Source organism: Nannospalax galili, unplaced genomic scaffold (genome assembly GCF_000622305.1).
Source record: "Nannospalax galili isolate Female #2095 unplaced genomic scaffold, S.galili_v1.0 scaffold718, whole genome shotgun sequence".
Classification (NCBI taxonomy): domain Eukaryota; kingdom Metazoa; phylum Chordata; class Mammalia; order Rodentia; family Spalacidae; genus Nannospalax; species Nannospalax galili.
In genome coordinates, this window is record NW_008341417.1 from 1,337,917 (window position 1) to 1,358,726 (window position 20,810).

The 20,810-nt window shown below is 39.2% G+C and overlaps 1 protein-coding gene across 5 annotated transcripts in view; it reads left to right on the top strand.

Moving 5' to 3' along the window:
• Window positions 1–9,600: 9,600 nt before the first annotated feature.
• The window catches only part of Mysm1 (Myb like, SWIRM and MPN domains 1), a 52,666-nt gene continuing 41,456 nt past the window's right edge, over window positions 9,601–20,810 (top strand). For 3 of the 5 annotated variants that reach the window (XM_008836855.3, XM_029565259.1, XM_029565261.1), the window contains exons 1-6: window positions 9,601–9,734; window positions 14,440–14,515; window positions 16,422–16,492; window positions 18,732–18,809; window positions 18,904–18,927; window positions 20,027–20,105. In XM_008836855.3, coding sequence (XP_008835077.1) covers window positions 9,673–9,734; window positions 14,440–14,515; window positions 16,422–16,492; window positions 18,732–18,809; window positions 18,904–18,927; window positions 20,027–20,105 — 390 coding nt within the window. In that variant the 5' untranslated portion in view covers window positions 9,601–9,672. Of the gene's footprint in view, window positions 9,735–9,755; window positions 10,240–14,439; window positions 14,516–16,421; window positions 16,493–18,731; window positions 18,810–18,903; window positions 18,928–20,026; window positions 20,106–20,810 lie in introns of those variants that run through there. The other 2 variants (XM_029565262.1, XM_029565260.1) reach the window with 2 other exon arrangements.

Here is a 20,810-nt window from a genome sequence, read left to right on the forward strand (position 1 = left end):
AAAAAGGAAATATTCATGTGATTTAGGAACCACTCAGTATGCAATCCTCAGTACTTCAGTGAACTCTCATTTCTACATTCTATCTTTAATCTCACTAGATCCCTACCATAGCTCTCCAATTCATTAAAAATAAAAGCTAGTGTCCCCACGATGACACCAAGCTCCATGAAGCATGGCCTTACTACTGCTCTCTTCCCCTCCTATTGCTGTTGCCTTGCTTGCCTCCATCTACCTTGCGGGCCTTCCACAGGCCCACCACAGCCTAGCGCCTCACATCGGCTCTTCCTTCCACTTCGAATTTGTTGTTCCAATATCAGCTTGGTCAGTTAGGACTACCTAGTATCTCCCATATAAAACCTGTAGTTCCCTACCCTTCTGAACTCCTGGTGTTCTCCTACTCAATATCATAGAAACATAATTAATTTAGTATGTCTATTATTTATTTCCTGTATTTTGCTAGGAAGTGAGTTTTACCTGTGTTGTAAGCTTTGCCTTTCTTATTGGTATATCCAAGCATTCAGGGTGGTATCTGGTACATACTGAGTAATTAATAAATGTGGATAAGGAATTGAATTGATTATCTGAAGTCACTGAGTTAACAATGCACTTTATAATGCAGAGGACACATTCTGTAGCCGTTTCTCAGACATTAATGGCCACCTACAAAGGACCAAGAATGGATGGTCTAAATACCACCTTGTCCTGAAGGAGTTCCCAGGCTTGTGTGAGCACAGACGGGGCACAAGGTTGAGTGATAAGTACTCTGATGCAGGCACAGGGAGGAGGGTAGGGAGCCAAAAGAGACAACACTGGCTGGGTTTTCACATAGAAATGAAGCATTAGTCAGGGTTCTCTAAAGGAAAAGAACTGAAGAATGAACATTTTATATATATATGTATGTATATGTTTCAATGGCTGTCTCACACTGGGAAGACCCGGAATCCCACAGTTGTTCAGTGCACAAAGCTAGATGTCTCAGCAGTCCCAATCTGGCACTGAAGGCCTAGAGGATTGCATCTATCTTTTGGCTATTAAAAATGATGCTACTGAGGCTGGAGAGATGGCTCGGTGGTTAAAAGCACTGACTGCTATTGCAGAGGGCCCAGGTTCAATTCCTGGCACCCACATGGTAGTTAACCATCTGTAGCTCTGGTTCCGGGGGATCTGATGCCTTCTTCTGACCTCCACAGGCATTGCACAACATAGGTGCACTTTCACACATGCAAGCAATACACTCATAGACATAAAATAAAAATAATAAATAAAATTAAATTTAAAAAAAGAATGATGCTGCTATGAATATTAGTGTGCCCAACACTTGTTATTTCCTATTTTTATAGTGACCATCCTAAGGTATCAATTGCTTTTAAAAATCTATCTATTTGTATCTTTCCTCATGTGAAGTACACATTCATTGTTGTTTATAAAATAAATTTTTATGGGGCTGACAAGATGATTCAGCAGGTAAAGACAATTGCTATCAAGTCTGATGACCTCATTTCAATCCCTGGAACCCACATGGTGGAAGGAGAGAACAGACTCTGAAGAGTTGTCCTCTGACCTCCCTACAAGTGCATGCAACACACACACACAAACACACACACACACAAATAAATGTTATAAAAACTTTTTAAAAATACATTATTATGAAGCTGGAAATATGACTCACCAGTTAAGAGTTCTTGCTGCTCTTGCAGAGGACTTGGATTCAGTTCCCAGCACCCACATGGCAGTGCATAACCATCTGTAACTCCAATTCCAGGGGATCTGACAACCTCTTCTCACCTCTGCAGGCAAAACATTTATACACACAAAATTAAAAACATATATTTCTAAAACAGATTTTTATTTTCAAGTTTTAGAAATGATGGCTTTATTCTTCTCTTTTGATTATTTCAATAAAATTTACAGTGTGCCTACTATGTGCCAGGTATTGTGCTAGGTACTATAGATTCAAAGAAAACAGGGCTGCTCTCAACTTTGTGGTGCTTGTAACAGTGGCACAGACAGAGCCAATCAATAAAAACAGTAAGATCTTATACATGGAATTAGAGAAGATGGACCAACAGTTACAAACTGTACATCAGATTAGTCTACCTAAGTGTTTATTTGACTCAATAGTTTTTATTAATTAGTTTTCCTCAAATTAATCTTGATTTCTGACTCCCTTTTAAAGAAAAATCTAAAAATGTAGTAGCAACCCTGAGCCACAATTCCAGAACAGCAACAATAGGGCAGAGATGAGTCACAACTTACTGCCATTTTAAAGGCAGTGAGGAAACTCGAGCCCCCAGCAGAGAGCATGCATAGGCTGGAGGTGTCAGAAAGGGTATGGGTTCCAGGCAGAGGAATATTTTTATTGTGGTCCATACTTAACCAACTAGCAACTATATACAAATTTATGTAAATGACAACACTACTTTCTCCTGTTTTGCCCATATCAGTGCTCAAAAAATGTCCAGATGAATAAATTATCCAAGAATTTTACCCCTAGGAGAGACTAATTTTATTGGCCATTTAATCATTTTAAATGAAGAAACAGAAATCTACAGAGGTTGAGTAACTTTCCAGATGTAACACTAACATGGGTCTGTAGTGATTGAGAGAGGAATGGAAGGAATTATAGTATAAAACATCACAGTGGACATCTATTGTTTTTCTGTCCAGCATCCTTTTCCTTTTCTCTAAAAATACACCCTTATTTTGATTAAAGGACCATAATTCTTCCTTATTCCATGTACCCTTGATAGAACTGAGTCTTCTTGGTTTCAAGGTTGGTATGTGACCCATGTCTATGTCCATCCACCTGGAGCTATTCCTGCCACTGGGAGGTTGTTGAGAAGAAAAGGTTTAATTCTGAACGATGCTGCTGGTATTCAACTTAAGACTCCATGATGTAATGGAAAGAGGATAAATTACATTTCTTTGGGTAAATTGCTTAACTCTTCTGAGCCTCCTTTAACATATCTGTGAAGAGAAATAACAATTTCTACCTCGGAGAACTGTTGTGTGGTTATAAAGAAATAATGTACATAAAATGCTTGGCACACAGTAGGAGCTCATTAATGCTGGCTTCCTTTTATTCTCTTCCAAACGATGTCAGATGGATGTATCATTACTGTAATTAAAATGTAAGAAATGCATTGGCAAACGTTCTTTGCAACATATTGAGAACAGCTTTTTCAGTAGCTAACTTATGTGATTTCAGAGAATTGGAGAGGGAAAATAAAATAAAATGCAGCTTGGTTTCCTGGAACAACTCAAGCCATATCCACTGCCTGCCAAGGGCAGCCCATAAGTCTATGTCTGCATTCATCTATTATCTCACCTCTACATGGAGGGGTAAAGTGGTTTTCCTCCTTACTCACTAGCTATTGTGTTTTTAAGATGGGAACTTTCCTGAAATCCTGGCAATCATTTAGCTGACAGGTCAGTACTAATAAGATTAAGAGCAGTTGCATGACACTTCCTGCTTTTAAAGCACTTTACAAATCTGAACTGATTAGCATAAATGCTAACATGCCAGATTTTATGGATTAATATTTCAACTATGCTTTTTCAATAAAAATGCAGTGATCTTTTTTTCACTAGCAGGAAGGGAAAACAAGATATAAATAAGTTGTCTCTCTGGTGAATTCAAAAGCACTGTAGTTGAAAACTGAGACGGGCACTTTATTGACTGAATGTTCCTCTGGCAACATCCATGGGGGTTTATAGGTTGACACCTCCTGCTAACTTTTAGAATCAACGACGGAAGCAGAGGTCATTGAGGCTTACATAAAAATGATTTTCAGACTCATGGCATGATTCTAATTCTCAAAATATATTCTTCATTTCTAGATGTAAATACCTCAAACCAGAAAATAATTTATTTTTAAACCAAATCACAAAGTACCAACTCGCAGTGTACTGGAATATGAACATACAATAGAATCAGAAAGGCCTGGCTTGGAGTGCCAGCACTGGCACTCATTAGCCAGAACTCTAACTCTGAGGATTTCTGTGTCCTCACCCCTAAAATGAAGGGTGATAATATTTACCTGACAGCAATCTTGGGAGGCTCTAAAATGATTTTACTTCTTGTGATATCTGGACTAGGACAGGTGGTCATATTAGCCTCTCTTCTGTCCATGCTGTCCTCCCTCTTCAGCCTAAAATTACTCTGGCACACTTTCATTTTGCAGGAAGGCAGAGGTTCATAATGAATGAAACTGGTTTTTCCTATATAAGTGTTACTTGTTTTAAAAAATGTAATTAAAATTTGGGCTGGAGAGATGGCTCAGAGGTTAAGAGCACTGGCTGCTCTTGCAGAGGACCTGGGTTTGGTTCCCAGCACCCACATGGCAGCTAACAACTGTCTATAACTCCAGTTTCAGGGGATACAATGCCTTCTTCAGACCTCCATGGGTAATGCAGGACACAGGTGCACTTACATACGTGCAGGCAATACACTCATATACATAACATAAAAATAGTAAGTAAAATTAGAAATATATAATAAAAATTTAAGAGTATTGAGAGTAAAAACAAAAGTTCACCTTGAGGAGAAAAAGGTAAATATAGGATGATCTGAAGACTTTTCTTAACATGAGATTATAAAAACAATTCACTTGAGTTGGTGCTTTTGCCCTCTGTTCTTCATAGAAGATTGGTAAAATGTGATGAGACAAGATACAACAGTGGCAAGGCTTCTTGAAACACCCTTGAAAAGCCTCCAGAATGGCTTGTCCTCTCAGTGTGCAGAGTGGCCAGACCCCAAGTCACTCACTCCTGAAAGGCTTGTGAGACTGCTGTGGCCGCCAGCCTGCCAAAGTGTTCCTTGCATTGTGAATTGTTACTGTTATGTGTCTGTAAAGCTCATGTAAGTACGATCTGTGTGTAAATCAGGTTATCAGGGGGGTAGCTGATTTCTGAGTATAGAATTAGAACAAGGATAGTCAAGCTTGTTTCCAGCAAAGCTATGGCGCATAGGGATAAAGTTGTACAATAAAGTCTATCCTCTCGTGGAGTACAGGTGGTCTGGCTAGTAGCTGGAAAATAGCAGAATCTTTCTCTATACTAGAACCGGAAATCTTCAACACTCCAATTTCTTTCTCCATAGAGATGAACTGGAACAGTACTAACAGCTTTTCTTACCATGAATTTACATATGTGTGAAGTCATTCAGAGCATTTCCTTAAATTCAGTTGGATATCTCTGCCCAGATGATATGAAATGTTTTCCTCTTTTAATTCAGAAGAATATATGCAAAGACATACACACACACAAACACACACACACACACGAAAGACTGTGTGATGTGGGGAAAATAACATCTTCAAAGTTGGCTTTGGTTTAAATTATTTATCCACTACCTGCTAAATTCATGTTCTTTAGCAAGCTAACAACCCCCTTATTATTGCTAAAAAATAATATATTTTAAATGTTTTAACATTCAAACTTTGTTATTTTAGCAATGGTGGTAGGGTTGACACTGCACATTTTTAGCATATCACAGAAACAGCATATTTACGTGACATGCTACATCTTAGGCAGGATAAAAACATTTTAGGTGTGGACCTACTACTATTATTTTGCTAAATGGACATAGTATCAAACTGCCCTCTAAATACATGTCTCTCTACACCCACAGATTAGTGCAGCTCTCAGACCTCATCAGAGGAGTTTCTTTGTGCAGTAGACAGTGGCTTACATGGAAACTTACAATTGGTCAAAGTGCAGAGAATGAGTCTGTGGATTCCTATATCACCTCCTCAAGGCTCAGGAACTATCATGGAAGAGGGGACCAAAAGAGGGAAGACTAGACCAAAACTGTCCTCTGGAATGACTGGACTGCTACACTTATAAACTCACAGCAACTGTAGCTGCCTGCTCAGGAGCTGCACAAGATTAAGTCAGTCAACATTCTAGCATGGAGGGTGGAGAAGCTTATATGCCCCCACCCCTAATCGAGGAGCTATTAATGGTTGATGGACTTCTGAGAGAGAGAGAATCAGTTTTCTTTAACAATGTGGCCCCCGGTAGGTTAACCAAACTCTAGTAGATGGCCCCATGCCCACAAGAATATGGGCAGCAAAAAGTGGGCTATGAATTATGAAGAAAAAAAAGTGGTCAGGATGTTGGGAGAAGTGGAGGGGTAGAGGGTGAATCTGGGAAGAGTTGGGGGGAAAGAATAGGGGTGAATATGATCAAAAGAAATTGTATGCTGGGGCTGGAGAGGTGGCTCAGTAGCTAAGAGCATTGGAACAGGACTTGGGTTCTGTTCCCAGCACCCACATCTCACAACCATCTGAACTTCCAGTTCCAGTTCTGTAACACCTTTTTATGGGCCTCCACCTCTGTGGGTATTGCAAGACATGGGTGCACTTACATATATGCAGGTAAAATTCCTATACATAAAAATAAGTAAATACATTTTATGCAGATAAGAAATTCTCAAATAACAAAATATTATCTAAAACCTTGCAACTATGGTGACAGCATACACAAGACCCATGCTGACTCAATAAGACAAAAACCTGGCATAGAACTGGGGTAATGAACAACGGACTCAACCTTAGCAGAGGAACTATTGGCAACTGATTACTGCTGGGTGAGGGAAAGTTGATCTTTAAGGGAGTGACTCTAGAGAGGCTGACTAGACTCCAGTGAATGAACTTGCACTGAGGGACATCTGGGTACAAATGTTTGACAAGATAGTACTTAACATATATGACAGAATGCATGCAATCTGGTGGGGGGCTTTGGGGAGCACTGATGAGGGAGGGAAGTCTAAATTTAATTAAAAACTATTGTATGAGATGCACAAAAACTCATTAAAAAATTAAGTCCACACTCAAAAAAATTCAAAGCAAAACAAACCCTTTACATATTATAGCTGCATTTCTTTCTTCCTTGACTTTACATTATTGTCACATATTTAAACTTATGTGGGTTATGAATCTCATAGTTTATTATTCATCATCTTCATTACTATTACTGTTATTACTTGAGACAGGGTCTTTGCTACATAGCCCAGGTTTGTCTTGATCCTCCTGTCTCTACCCTCAGAATCCTGGGATTACAGGAATGAACCACCATGTCTGGTCTATTTTTTTAAATAGCTAATACTCTTTAGGAGATTTAAATACAAGAAAAGTTTCCACAGGGACTAGGGAAATGGCTCAAGCAATAAAATGCCTGCTGCTCAAGCATGAGGACCTGAGTTCCTATCCACAGAACCCACATAAGAAACTGAGTGTGGTGCTGTGTGCCTGTAGTCCTCATGCCGGAGAGGCAGAAACAGGAGGCTCCCTAGAGCTCACTGGACAGTTAGTTTTACTGAATTGGTGAGCTCCAGGCTCAGTGAGAGATCCTGTCTCACAAAAAGAAGGTAGAGAGCCAAGTTTGGTGGTACACACCTATAATCCCAGCACTTGGGAAGCAGAGGCTGGTGGATCTCTGGGATTTTGGCATACGTAGCAAGTTCAAGCCAGCTACACGGAGAAACCCTAACCTCAAACAAACAAACAAACAAACAAGAAGATAAAGGGGCTGGAGAGATGATTAATCTTAATCAGTGATTAAGAGCACATACAGTCATTGCAGAGGACCTGGGGTTCACTTCCCAGCACTCACCTGGTGGCTGACAAGCACCTGTAACACCCAGTTCCAGGGGGATCTGACGCCCTTTTCAGGCCTCTGCAAGTTCCTTTAGAACAAGGACTTTTAAAAAGATCAGGTCTGTGGAGTTCAACTGCATATGTGGTTACAACAGCACCTGGTAGGTGGTTAGGTAACAATCCTTGGGAACCGATTTCCACAAAGTCCATTTTCCCAGAATACAGTGTGCAGCATGTACAGGGAGGCTTACAATTAATGCTTCTATTAAGGAAGACCTTGAGATGACTGAGGCATATCTGAATTTTCTATAGGTCTTTCCTTTCTCCACATGTATTTCAATGTCCACTGATGCTTTGTCCTAGACCAGAAAGCCCTGACTGCCTCCCTGCTGCAGATAATGTTCACGTGGATTCTAAGTTACTCTCTAGGAAGCACTCTTCTTTACATATCCAGACAGTGCTGCCTGCTGTGTAAAGATCAGTGTAAAGATCAACATATCCATTCTGAATTTTTGTATTACTCTTTTAGCCCATCTGTAACAAATTCCTGCTGCAAATTTAATTCTACAGACATCTTTAAATACCTACTCTTTAACAGGTATGGCATGACCATTGGCCAGTGTATAGGCCTTTTGATCAAAAACAAAGAAACAAAACCAAAAACATGCCCCCAGTGTGATCTGAGTGTTAGGTTCCTGACAGGCTCCTAAAATAGCAGTGCAGCTTCCAATATTCTAAAATGGTGGGTTCACACTTAGCCCCCAAGTTCCTCTGCTTATTGGGAGATCACTCAATCCTGAGCTAAACTGCCCAGCCTACCGTCATGGAAAGTTACCCAACCACCTAACTGACTTCCCCTGCTTGCTGCTGTTTCTCCGCTCCTGGAGAGGCAGCCCATCAGTCTGCCCCCAAATAAACTGCTAATCCCCATGGAGTTGTCTTGTCTATGGTCTTCAAGGCTCTGCTTCCATCACTGAGAATGTTACCTTCACACTGTTAAGCTCCTGACTGCTGGGCTTTCTTTGCAAATCTTTCTTTCCATCTTCTGCCACCACAGTCATAAACAGAGGAAAAGGTAAGATGTATGCTCATTGTATCCATTCGTTTACCTGTTCAACATTTATTGAGATCCTACTATGTGTGATTCACCATGCTGAATGTTGATCGTGTAAGGACAACCAGACATTGTCCTTAAAGAAGTCACAGTCCAATAAGGGAGGCAGTGTTCAAGAATTATACCTAAGAAACGGGCTACTGCAGGAAAACGCATGAAGCTTCTTGGAAAACTGTGTGTTCTTTGGCAGAAACGGTATTTATACTCAACAGATCCTAACAACAGCGATTTGTACATGGCAAGTGATAGGGAAATAAATAGTAGGTCCGCAATGCTCCTGGCATGATCACTACCCTGCATCTGCGTTCTCCCATAGGGACACGACGCTACCACAAGCCCCTCCCTGAAGGGAGTATATAAACTCCGAGTCTGTAAAAGAGGAGGGTCCCTCTCAGGTTGCATCTTTGCCTCGTAAACCTGCTTGCACCGTTGAGCTCTGGTTCGTCTCTTTTCTCCCTTCCTATTTTCTTACAGCTCTCAGGACAGAGCTGAAGAAGCCTGTGTTCCCTGCTCTAGGTTCTCTGAGCCTGTTTCCCTATCTGTGACGTATAATTCCAGAAACCGGCACTTTGACCCTGGGTCATTCTAAGGAGTCAGGAAAGCGATTTTTTACATTGTAAAGATTTTACTGACATAATACAGTCGTGTTCTGTTCCATTTCCTGAATTTTGAAATACACCACATAAACTGTGTAAGAGAGACACAATTCACGAAATAGGGTCTGGTTGGACTTCGTTTGGAAAGAGTCCTGCCTTGACCCGTAGGAGAACGCCAGAGAATCAAGCCGCGTAGTGCCGCAGGAAAAACTTTCACAGGAAGCTGGGCTCCGCCTCTGTGTTCCGCGCAGCCCCTTTCTCACGGAAGTCCCGCCTCCCCGTGGCGCGTCACGCGCTCGGCTGGTCCTGGCTTTTCGCGTCTCCCGGGGTCTCGCGAGGAAGGCCGGGGTCAGGTGCCGTCATGGAGACGGAGGAGGTGGATGTGGATGTGGAAGGGGACGTGGCGGTGGCGGCACAGTCGGGGTGAGGCGCGGAGCCGGGTGTCGCGGGCCGGGCGGAGTGAGGCGGGGCTTTTTAGGACTGCGGTCGGCCTAGTCGGGAGCGGACGGCGGGCGCGTGCCCCTGGGACGAAGCAGTAGGCACCGCTGCTCCTGGCCGGAAGTCTGCGGGTTCCGCGGGCACGGTGTGGACTCTCGCCTCAGTCCGCCGACCTTTTCGCCACTTTCCGGGATGGGTTGAGGGCGCCAGCGGGCCAAGTGCACTTCCTCCACGATTCCTTCCTGCGTTCCCTGTATCTCAGATTCTGCGAGTCCGCAGCTCGAGCCCTGGCGCCCTGTTGACAGGACCTGACTTCAGAGACTGGGTCCATTGCTTGCAAGCCACCCAGGCCTAGTCGCTTCTTTCTTTTTGCCTACTAGTTGTGAAAACTTCCGGAAAGGCAGTTTGGTTTTAAGGGATCCAGGTATTGGAGTTGAACCGTTCGGGTGCTCCTTGCTGTCAGCCTGACCTTTGAACCTCAACGACGCTCGTATGTAAACTGAGAGTTACGTTTGTATCTCATAAGATTGTCAACATCGAAAGAAATAATTTATGAAAGGTGCCTTGGTAAATGTTAAGTGGTCGGCAGATGTGTTCTACTGTCCTAAGGAATGATGTAGTGAAAACCCAGTGAGGATTGTTGTTAAATAACCCATTTCCTGCAGGACGGGCCAGTGTGGTTATAAACAAAACCTGCTTTAGGAGTAAGAAACGTGCCTCCTTTTTAAGTAACGGGAGATGCTTAGATTGGGTAGGAGCCAGAAGACTGAAGCTCTAAATGCAGCCGATTGTTACTTGTAATTTGTCAACAACGTTATTAGAATTCTGTTGAGCTATGTGGAATTACTAATGGTTAATTCAGTTTTGGCCTGTATAGTGGCCATTTCATATAATGCATCCAGACCTCAAGTATTGAAGAGTATTAACTGCCCTATGAGGCACCAAAGTAAGGAGTTTAAAAGTGGAGGGTGAACTCTAAAACGTTATGAAAATGTGAACAGTAATTAAATTCACATAGTTATTCTCTCAAGTCTTTAGGCAGCACAGTTCAGAAGCTATGCAGATACATAGCCTGTGATAACTGGTTCTTAACGTTGGTGTGATTTTTATTTTATTTTTTTAGTATATTTTATTTATTGTTTTTATTTTATGTGTATGAGTGTATTGCCTGCATGTATGTGAGTGCACCTGCTGCAGAGGTCAGAAGAGGGCATCAGATTCCCCTGGAACTGGAGTTAAGGATGGTTAGTAGCTGCCGTGCAGGTGCTGGGAATCAAACCAGGGCCCTCTGCAAGAGCAGTCAGTGCGCTTAACTGCTGAGCCATCGCTCCAGCCCAATGGTGTAATTTTTAAATCTTGCACAAGTACTTATAAATTCATTACTTTACACAAAATCAGTGAGCTAAATGGGCAATAGGTGTATGCAGTGCTTAGAAGAATGGGTCCACCAAACAGTGCCCAAGGGCATTGGTTATATGCCTCTTTCTTGGGTTTTTCTTAGTTTTTCAGATGTTTTTGGCTTTTTTTCCCTTTTTTCTCTTACTGTTTTCTTGAGACTTTGCTGGTGAGATTTGTGATGTTAATCTCATAAAAGCAGGATTAGGAATGTTTTTGGTTCCTGATGTCAGTCACTGCTTTATATAACTCCAAGGAGCATTATTGACTTTATGTTTTGGAGAATGGTACCCCTGATGTTGATCATTTGGAATTTAGTGTGATTGGTTTCCCCTAAGATATACTGTTAACCTGGGAGAGTAGAATTTGAGGAACTTTTGAGGATTAATTTCAAACACTGCTTTTAAGTACTTAAAAAATGCTAGGTAGTGCTGGGTGTGGTAGTGCACACCTTTAATTCCAGCATTTCGGAAGCAGAGGCAGGTGGAGCTCTGTGAATTCAAGGCCAGCATGGTCTACAAAGTGAGTTCCAGGCCTGGGGCTACATGGAGACCCTGTCTGAAAAAAACCAAAATAAATAAATAAATAAATAAACAAACAAACAAACAAATGCTAGGTACTAAAATCAAACGCTAGCATTTTGGCTTTCCTCCAACTTTGATCATTCCTTCTCATCTTCCCTTTCTGTGTGTTATTTTTTAATATTTTATTTATTTTATTTTATGTGTATGAATGTATTGCCTGCATGAATGTAAATGTACCATGTGTGTGCAATGGAGGCCAGAAGAGGGCATTAGATCCCCTAGAACTGGAGTTACGGATGGCTGTTAGCGGCCATGTGGGTACTGGGATTGCAACCTGGGTCCTCTGCAAGAGCAGCCAGTGCTTTTAACCAACTGAGCCATCTCTCCAGTCCCCAAATTTATTTATTTTATGTGTATGTTTTGCCTACATGTACGGATATGCACTTGTTCATGTAATGTCCATTGAGACCAGAAGAGGGCATTAGATCCCCTGGAACTAGAATTACAGACAGTTGTTAGTCATCATGTAAGTGCTGGGAACCAAACCCAGGTCCTTTGTGAGAGCAGCCAGTGCTCTTAACCACTGAGCCATCTCTCCAGCCCCTCTCTGTGTGTTTTAAAATCCTAATGACATAGGACTTCTGCTCACTGACCATAACTGGTGACAGCATCTCTCAAGACTTTATTTTCTGTTAGGCTGATCCATTTGTTGGTATCCTGCCATTTTGTCATATAAAGATGCAGTTTCTTAAAGTCAATCAAATACTTGCTAGTATCTCTTTCATGTGTCACTCTCTCAAATCTTTCTTCGATCAGCACTCTAATCTGAATCCGTCAGTACTTGGATGTCTTACAAGTACCTCAGCATCCCCTTACAAACTTACCCTCCAAAACCTGGCACTTGGGTGTTCTTAGTTCAGTAAATGATACCAATATCCACCCATTCACTCAAGACTGAGGCTTGAACTTCATGCCTTTTCCTTTGACTTTTTTCCTACTCCCCTATCATGTCAGTTACTCAAAGCCTGTTGATACTCTGTATCTGGTCACACTGCTTTTTCTGTGGTGATTATTTCCTCTTCACCACTGTTCTCCTAGGCCTCCCTTTTTTCCTAAAGTTAGTTTTTGTTACATCCAAAATTGTTGCCTCTAGTTTCCAATTGGTTTTGTGATTAAAATCTTTGTTACTTCATTTTATATTGTTTTAATAAGGAGTCTCATGTAACCTACACTAGTCTGGAACTCACCATATATTGGACTCCTGATCCTCTTTCCTCCACCTCCCAAATTCTGAGATTACAATTACAGGAATGTACTGTCTGGATGGTTATGTGATAGTCTTTATTCCCTAACTACTAGAGACTTCTGTGGTCCATTCCCACCTATATTTACTCACTCCCTCAGTTGCCGACTACCTTCTGTATGCCATCTCCAAGGTGCAAAGTACTTATGAAAATAAAGTCCCTACTCAGAGAATTCTTACTTTTGTTGGGTAAAAGAGATAATAGACTGTGTTAGATAGAAGTAAGTGGGCAAAGTTGGAGATGACTGGCTTGCCAGCATCCTTTCCTACACAGACCAGTAAAATTAACCATGGACCTTCAGAGCAGAGAGTGGAAATATTGAAAGCAAAATTAAAAAAAAAAAAAAAAAAAAAAAAAAGGAAAAAAAAAAAAAAAAAAAAAAAAAAAAAAAAGAAGGTAACAGAATTGGCATGATTTTGAGTTGTGAAGAAAAAAGACTCAGAATTCTGGCTTGGGCTACCAGGCGGATGATTGCTTGGTGGCTAAGATAGAGGACACTAGAAGACTAGCAGTTCAAAGAGGAAGGGTTTTCAGCTTAACGGTGTTAACTAGTGCAGGCACCTAAGGAGATTCGGGTAGATGTCCAGATGTGTAGACCACAGTAAATGTTGTAACTCCTTATTGTGGTATACTGTGTGAGAAAATTTCTGCTGAACTTAAAATGATAGTAGCACCTCTTCTGCACTCTCAGCAGACCTTACAAATGCTTTCCTTCTGCTACCATGTCTCAGAGTCCTTTATCTAACCTCTTCCAAATCACAGTTGACACTTGAGTTTAAACCTGTTTAGTATCAACTGAGAGAAATTGCTTTCAGTTCATAGAATAGGATTCTTATCACTAGATTAAGTCAAGAGGAAGTCAATAATTTCTATAGGAAACACTGTAACTTCAAGCATACAAAAGGAAAATACTAAATTTAATTGCATCGTAGCTTGTAGGGCTGGTGGGGGGGCAGCAAAACCCGGCCAGGTAGTCTTCATGCAAATGAAGCTTCTTATTTCAATTAAAGAAGAGAATAAACAAACATTGATCCTCCATGGGTCCAGAAATCCTCCAAATGACCCAAATTAATTTTTAAAATTATGCAAGTTGGTACTAACCTTTTAGTGCTTTCTGTTTTAGTTTTTCATCTAGTTCTGGCTTTTTTGTTTTCTTGAAGGTGCTTTGGATGGTGGGTTTTGTGGCTTAGATATTGCTAAAAGATTTAATTGTAGTGTTTGTGTGTATGTGCATGCATCAGCTGAAACTAAGGTGTTGGTTCATTACCTCAAAGCCTGTTGTAGTTCTGGAGTTGCACTGTATTTTCCCTCATAGGCCAAGGAGGCAGATCAGGTATTGCTGCCATGTTAAATCTAGGAAACTTAAGGTTATCTGCTTAGCATCAACACTTGGCCAGTCTCTGTACTATGTGAGTTATAGTCATTAACTGATATAGTATCACTCTAACATTAATCTTCTTGTTATAGAAATGATGAAAATACAACTTCAGTTGTTCCAGATCACTATCTTGATTCATCGTGGAGAAATGAGAATGGCTTTATTGTAAGTATTTTAAGAAGCTGTCAGGTGACTTGCATTGCTACTCATTGTCCAGTCTCTCTTTCCTTTTTTGATTGAGACCTAACTCAAAAATCACTGAGGTATTGTATAGAAACATTTCCATCCTTTAAGGGACTGGAGAGATGGCTCAGCAATTAAGAGCACTGACTGCTCTTGCATAGGATCCAGGTTCAATTCCCAGCACCCACATGGTGGCTAACAGCCACTCATAACTCCAGGTCCAGGGGATCCAACACCCTGTTCTTGGCCTCTGCAGGCATTGCACACATGTGGTATACTTACATGCTTGCAAAACATGCATAAAATAAATAAAAATTTAATAGAATTAACCTTTTTTTGATTGATTGATTTTTTTTTTTTATGTGTATGAGTGTTAAATGCTTGCATGTGTGTTAATGCACCCATGTCGTGAAATACCCACAGAGGACAGAAGAGGGTGTTGGATCCCCTGAAATTGTATTATAGACAGTTGTTAACCATCATGTGGGTGCTAGGATTCAAACCTGGTCCTTCTGCAAGAACAACCTGTGCTCTTAACCACTGAGCCATCTCTCCCGCCCTGAATAAACCTTTTTTAGCTATGAAAAATTATCTGTTAAAGTTGGATCCAGTTTGATTTAGGTACAAATCTATACCATTTTTCAAATTTGTGTTGATTTCTACAAGTGAAAAATAGGTATGATCACCGAGTTCATTTCTTCAATTAACAGTTACTTATTGAGTACACAGTGCACCAAACAATAAAAAAAAGTTAGAAGACTTCAGCTGTAATTACAATAGATGTGACTCTGGTCTCATAGAATTTATAGGCAAAACTGGGGTCAGGCAATACATAAGCAGACAGACCCATTTGTAGATTATGAAGGGAATAGGCCAAGTGCTGACTGAGGTTACCAGGCTGGGGGATACTTGACATAAAGTTGTAGGTGAAAGCAAATGAGGAGATGATATTTAAATTTAAATGTAATGGGAAAAATAGATACATAATGAAGGATTACAGGGGAAAAAATTGCTGGAAAAATAGATACATAATGAAGGATTACAGGGGAAAAAATTGCTGGACAGAAGGAACAGCTAGTTTATGCTGAGGGGTTTAAATTTTGTAAGTGAACCAAGACATTGAAACATTTCCTATAGCTTTTTATAAAGCATGTTTTGGGTGCTGTGGTAAAGAGTGGATTGAAAGGAAGCAAGAGCTGAAACAGAGGAGACTAGCTAGAAAATACTTGCAAATGTCTAAGCAAGATTTGAAAATGGTGGCTTGCCCTGGGTGAGAGCAAAAGAGGTAAAGGAGGCTAAATTACATTGTGAAGGTAGATTGCACGTGGGGTTTGAGGGCAAAGGAAAGAATTTAGAATGAATTTTTAGATAGTAACTGGTGACTGGTAATGTTCTTGGCAAAGTTGGAAAAATGGGTGGAAATCTTTTTTTGTTTTGAGTGTGTTTAATTTGGGAAGCTAGTTAGATTAGATATCCATAGGGAAGTCTGGTGTGAGTCGTGAACATGACAGTCTAGAACCTAGAGGATTATAATCATTTACTGAGAGATTGTGGCTGGGGAAAAACAGAATTGAGTTTTGGAAACAGGTTAAATGTTTAGCAAAATGCCTGAAGTCTAGGAATCCTTTCCTGCATGGTGACCATTATTACCTATCAGAGGTAAGAGTGTGAGGTTTCTTCTCTTTCACTTAAGGTTCCAGCAGTGCTGTGGATGCATCTGTGAAGTATTTATACCTGTCTCAATGTGAAAATAAAAATGTGCCTGTGCTCATTTAGTAATAAGTAGCTGTTATTTATATTATGTAATTTTTTTACTCAACAAAATAAGTTTTTAAAGTAATGAGGTATATAGAGAGTTATACATACTTTTTCTTCTTTTTTTAAATAGCCTTGGACTCTGGATAGCACCATCAGTGAAGAGAACAGAGCTGTCATTGAGAAAATGTTGTTGGAAGAAGAGTATCCTTCATTGATTATGGGGGATAAAAAGGCTTCACAGCTAAAGAGTGATCGTGGAAAAATTACAGAAGAGGCCACTGTAATTACTAGATGGGTCTTATTTGGCACAGGCTGCAATTATGTCATTCTATGTAATTTATATGCAGAAAGAAACATTGTTCTGTTTTATTGCTGAGACTAAGATTTGACTCAGCATTTTCAAGTTTCTGTTGTCAGCCAACTCTGTGATATGTGACTATTACATAGAACTGATAGAATATTTAAGTTAGAACCTTAAGTCCAAGCTTCCATTTTCAAGTACTGTATGCTAAAACTTAGATCTCCATCTGCCCAAGATAGAATTAGAATATGAAATTGTTTCACCTTTTCCTCTACAGTTTACAGATGTTACATGGAAGGAATTTTAAACAGAGAACATAAAACAGACGTATTTTTCCCCAAAAGTTGTAAGTCCTCATCTGTGATTCAGCAGCTGACTGCTTAGATTGATTTCTTTCATCTGTGCTACATACTGGTTTTTTAACTTCCTTGAGATTTAGACTTCTTATATGTAAAATGAGAGGATAAAACAATAATTTCTGATTTCTGGTTTATAAATATCACTAACAAATAGTGGCTTATTTTTAATTTCCATCTGCATTTCATGGATGTCTATGTAACCCAGAATTTCTCTTCTTTGTATTCCTATCTGTTTTTGTTAGAGAATGGTTCTATACTTTTAATTACCATTAATTAATCCCTTATTCTATAACTGCCTCCCCCAAATTATAGTTACTTCCTGATTATTGCTTTTCAATGAGGCACATGTAATTTTAATTTCCTAGTAGCCTCATTTGAAAAAAAAATGAATTTTATAATAAAACATCTGACTTTTTTTTACAGCATATCTTATTTAAAACATTGACTTGTAAAAACATTTCTTTTTGTTTGTGTGTGTGCAGGTGCATGTTTGCACATGTATGAGTGTGTGGAGGCCAGAAGTCAACTTTGGGTGTCTTCTACCTTTTTTTTTTAATGTTTTATTCATTATTTTTATTTTATGTGTATGAGGGTTTTGCTTGCATATATATAAGTGCACCCGTGTTGTGCAGTGCCTGTGGAAGTCAGAAGAAGATGTCGAATCCCCTGAAACTGGAGTTACTGACAGTTGTTAGCTGCTGCATGGGTGCCAGGAACTGAACTCAGGTCTTCTAGAAGAGCAGCCAGTGCTCTTAACCACTGAGCCGTCTCTTCAGCCCCTCTACCTTATTTTTTGAGGCAGGGTTTATTACGTTCTGGAGCTCACTGTTGTGGGTAGCCTGGGTAGGCATCCAGAAACTCTTAAGGATCCATCTGTGTCTCAACAGCACTGGGATTATAGATGCGCATACCACCACACTTGACTCTTTAAATAGATCTTCTGATCCTAACTCAGATCCTTAGGATTGGACAGCAGACACTTTACAGATTGAACCATCTGCCTAGCCCCATATAAAGACATTAATATTTTACATTCATTGTTTCATACTAAGTCTTTGGAAGCCACACATGATTTATCTTAATAATACATCTCAGTTCATACTATTAATGTTCCAGATGCTTGATCCACACATGTGACTTGTGGCCACTCTAGTGAGCAGTGCAATTCTAGGCTAATGAACACTTAAATAGTCACTTGTTCACTTTTAGATATAGAAACAAATAGAAAAAGGATTATATATAAGCATTTAGAGGACAGAGATAACCTTTTGTATATGCTTGTCTCCAGCATATAGCATATGTAGTTGATATGTGTTAAGTGAAGGATACTGGAGATGAAGGGAACTGTTTTGTAGCAAGCTTGTTTCAGGAACTCAGGAGTTTCTCAGTAAATTTGGTGTGTTCTTTGTATTAGTTGTGTGTAGAAGAATCCTAAACTCTTCTGTGGCTTTTAAAATATGGAAACAAGAGCTCCCAAATTACCTTACACAATAAATTTGTCTATTTTACTATTCATATTTTAGAAAAGGATTTAAATAATGATATTTCTTCTTAGCCACTTCTGATAGGGAAGAGAAGGGAAAGTCGCATTACGGTGGCACACATTCTGTGTGGGCATTGTGTTGTGTAGTTTTAATGTGTAATTTTTGTCACCATGTCAGGCATAAACATTTTTGCTGTAACTTTTATAGACCTGGAAAAGGCTTTAAGAGATTCTGCATGCCTATTTTATGTAACATATATACAGCTTTAATAGTAAGTTCCCTTAATAATTACACAGATATTATTTATCTAACAAATCATTTCCAGGAAAATTCTGGGTTACTCAAAAGGAAGATGATAAAAAATGTATGAACAGGTAAAATCAGTTTATAGTACTATTAAAAGTCTTGAATTGTCTTCTTAAAAACTTCTTCACAAGCTTCCTTATTTTCTCTTTTCATGTGGTGCAGTCTACAGAAAACAGCAAAAAGCATGTATGTACTTGTTTTATATATTTTTAAAACTTTTTTGATCAGTTGAAAATTATGGGAAAAATTCCTAAAAATTAGATTTGGTTAGTGGAAAAGCCCTCTTGATTCAAAGGAAAGGCAATACAAAAACAAAGGTATTTTTGGCGCAGATACTGTAATACATAATTTCATGCTGTCATTTACTTGCTAGAGTTTTCTTTTAGTGTCTTTATGTTGGCAGTTTACAGGAAGGTGGTTTCCTAGTTGTTTCCCTGGGAGATCTTCAGAAACTGCTATGTAATATATTATGAATGGACTTGACTTCTGTTCTGTCAAATAATTTTCATTTAGTTATTAACAATTCATTTGGATCTGTGACTTTCAGAAATTATCTAGAAAACTTAAGCTAGGCTAGGCACGGTGGCACATACTTGTAATCCCAGCACTTGGAAGGCAGAATCAGGAGGATTGTTACAAGTTCAAGGCCAGCTAGGGCTATATAGCGAGACCTTCCCCTCTCCCTTCAAAAAAAATCTACAGAAAAATTAGTTTTTAAAAATATTCATTCTTTTTAATTGGAAAAGACATTATTTAGCATTTATGACTTAAGCTTGAGCATCGAGCAGCCTTTGACTTTTTTGTATTTTGCCAAATGAACAGCAAAGTGAAATTATTGGAAAGACGGATGGCTTGATTAAATTGGAGAGCTTTGTTAGTATGCTTTAATTTCTTGATATACAGAATTTAAAAGAAATAAATGTCTAATGCCATAGTTTTTTGACTTGTTTTCTGGCTTGATATGCAGAGCTATCTCTGGAACCATTTCAATTTCTTACATACCTTCTAGGTTTGGGGAATGCATTAATGCCTGCTCTTTGTATTCAATCTAAGGAGACCTGTTTGTTATCATGGTGATGCCTTTTAGTGTTATCCTCATTCACACCCAAGTATCAGGGTCGTCTTTCCCGCCAGGTACAGCCTGCAGCCTTCCTTTTTTTTTTTTTTTTTAAATAGATTAAATTAAATATTGTTTTTAGCCCATGACTGTCTATAACCTTTAGCTGCATAAATATGTACTGTTCATTTCAGAATTTTTTTTTGTAATTCCTCTTTTTCCCTTTAGGGTACATTCTTCTACAAAACCAGCCAGTTACTCAGTAAAGTGGACAATAGAAGAAAAAGAGCTGTTTGAACAAGGGCTGGTAAGTAGAGAAATTTTAATTATAGCAAAATTATTCTAGAAGCCAATAATGATGCCATTAAGATTAAACTAGCTTTTAGAGACTAGAGTTTTTAATTACCATTATAGCACCTTTAGTTTTTCTGCAGTGAAGTTAATAGTGTAGGACAAGAGCATTCCTTCTCATTCCTATCTATGGAACCAAATGCTAAAAATCAGTTTGGATTGATATTTTGGTACTTAGACTTTTTGGTATTGATAAAATTTAAGAAATTGAGCTGTGTCTGTATATATGATGCCCACTAACTGTATTAAAGGCTAAATATTTGATTATCTGATGTTTTCCTCTTAAAATGAAATAAACTTTGTATATTCAAAACTAGGAGATGAGCCAAATTCTTTTACTATTCAGCATTATGGATCATCTTCATATTTCAGTGCATGTTTGAAGACCAGAAACATTCCTTTGGTATGAATGTTTCAGTAAGATCTGTTTAAATGTGCACAAGTGATAAAGTAGAAAAATAAATGTGCAGATTTCTTATTCTGAAAATACTTCTTAGTATGAAGAAATCATTAACAAAATAGGAAAAAAATTTAAACTATCCAGAGTAGGTTGTATGTTTTCTTTCAAGGTACATATAACTCTGAATTATACTAATTAATTATGAGATTATGTATACATTATTAGAGAGGGTGCAATATTTATGTAATGTTTGTGAATAAA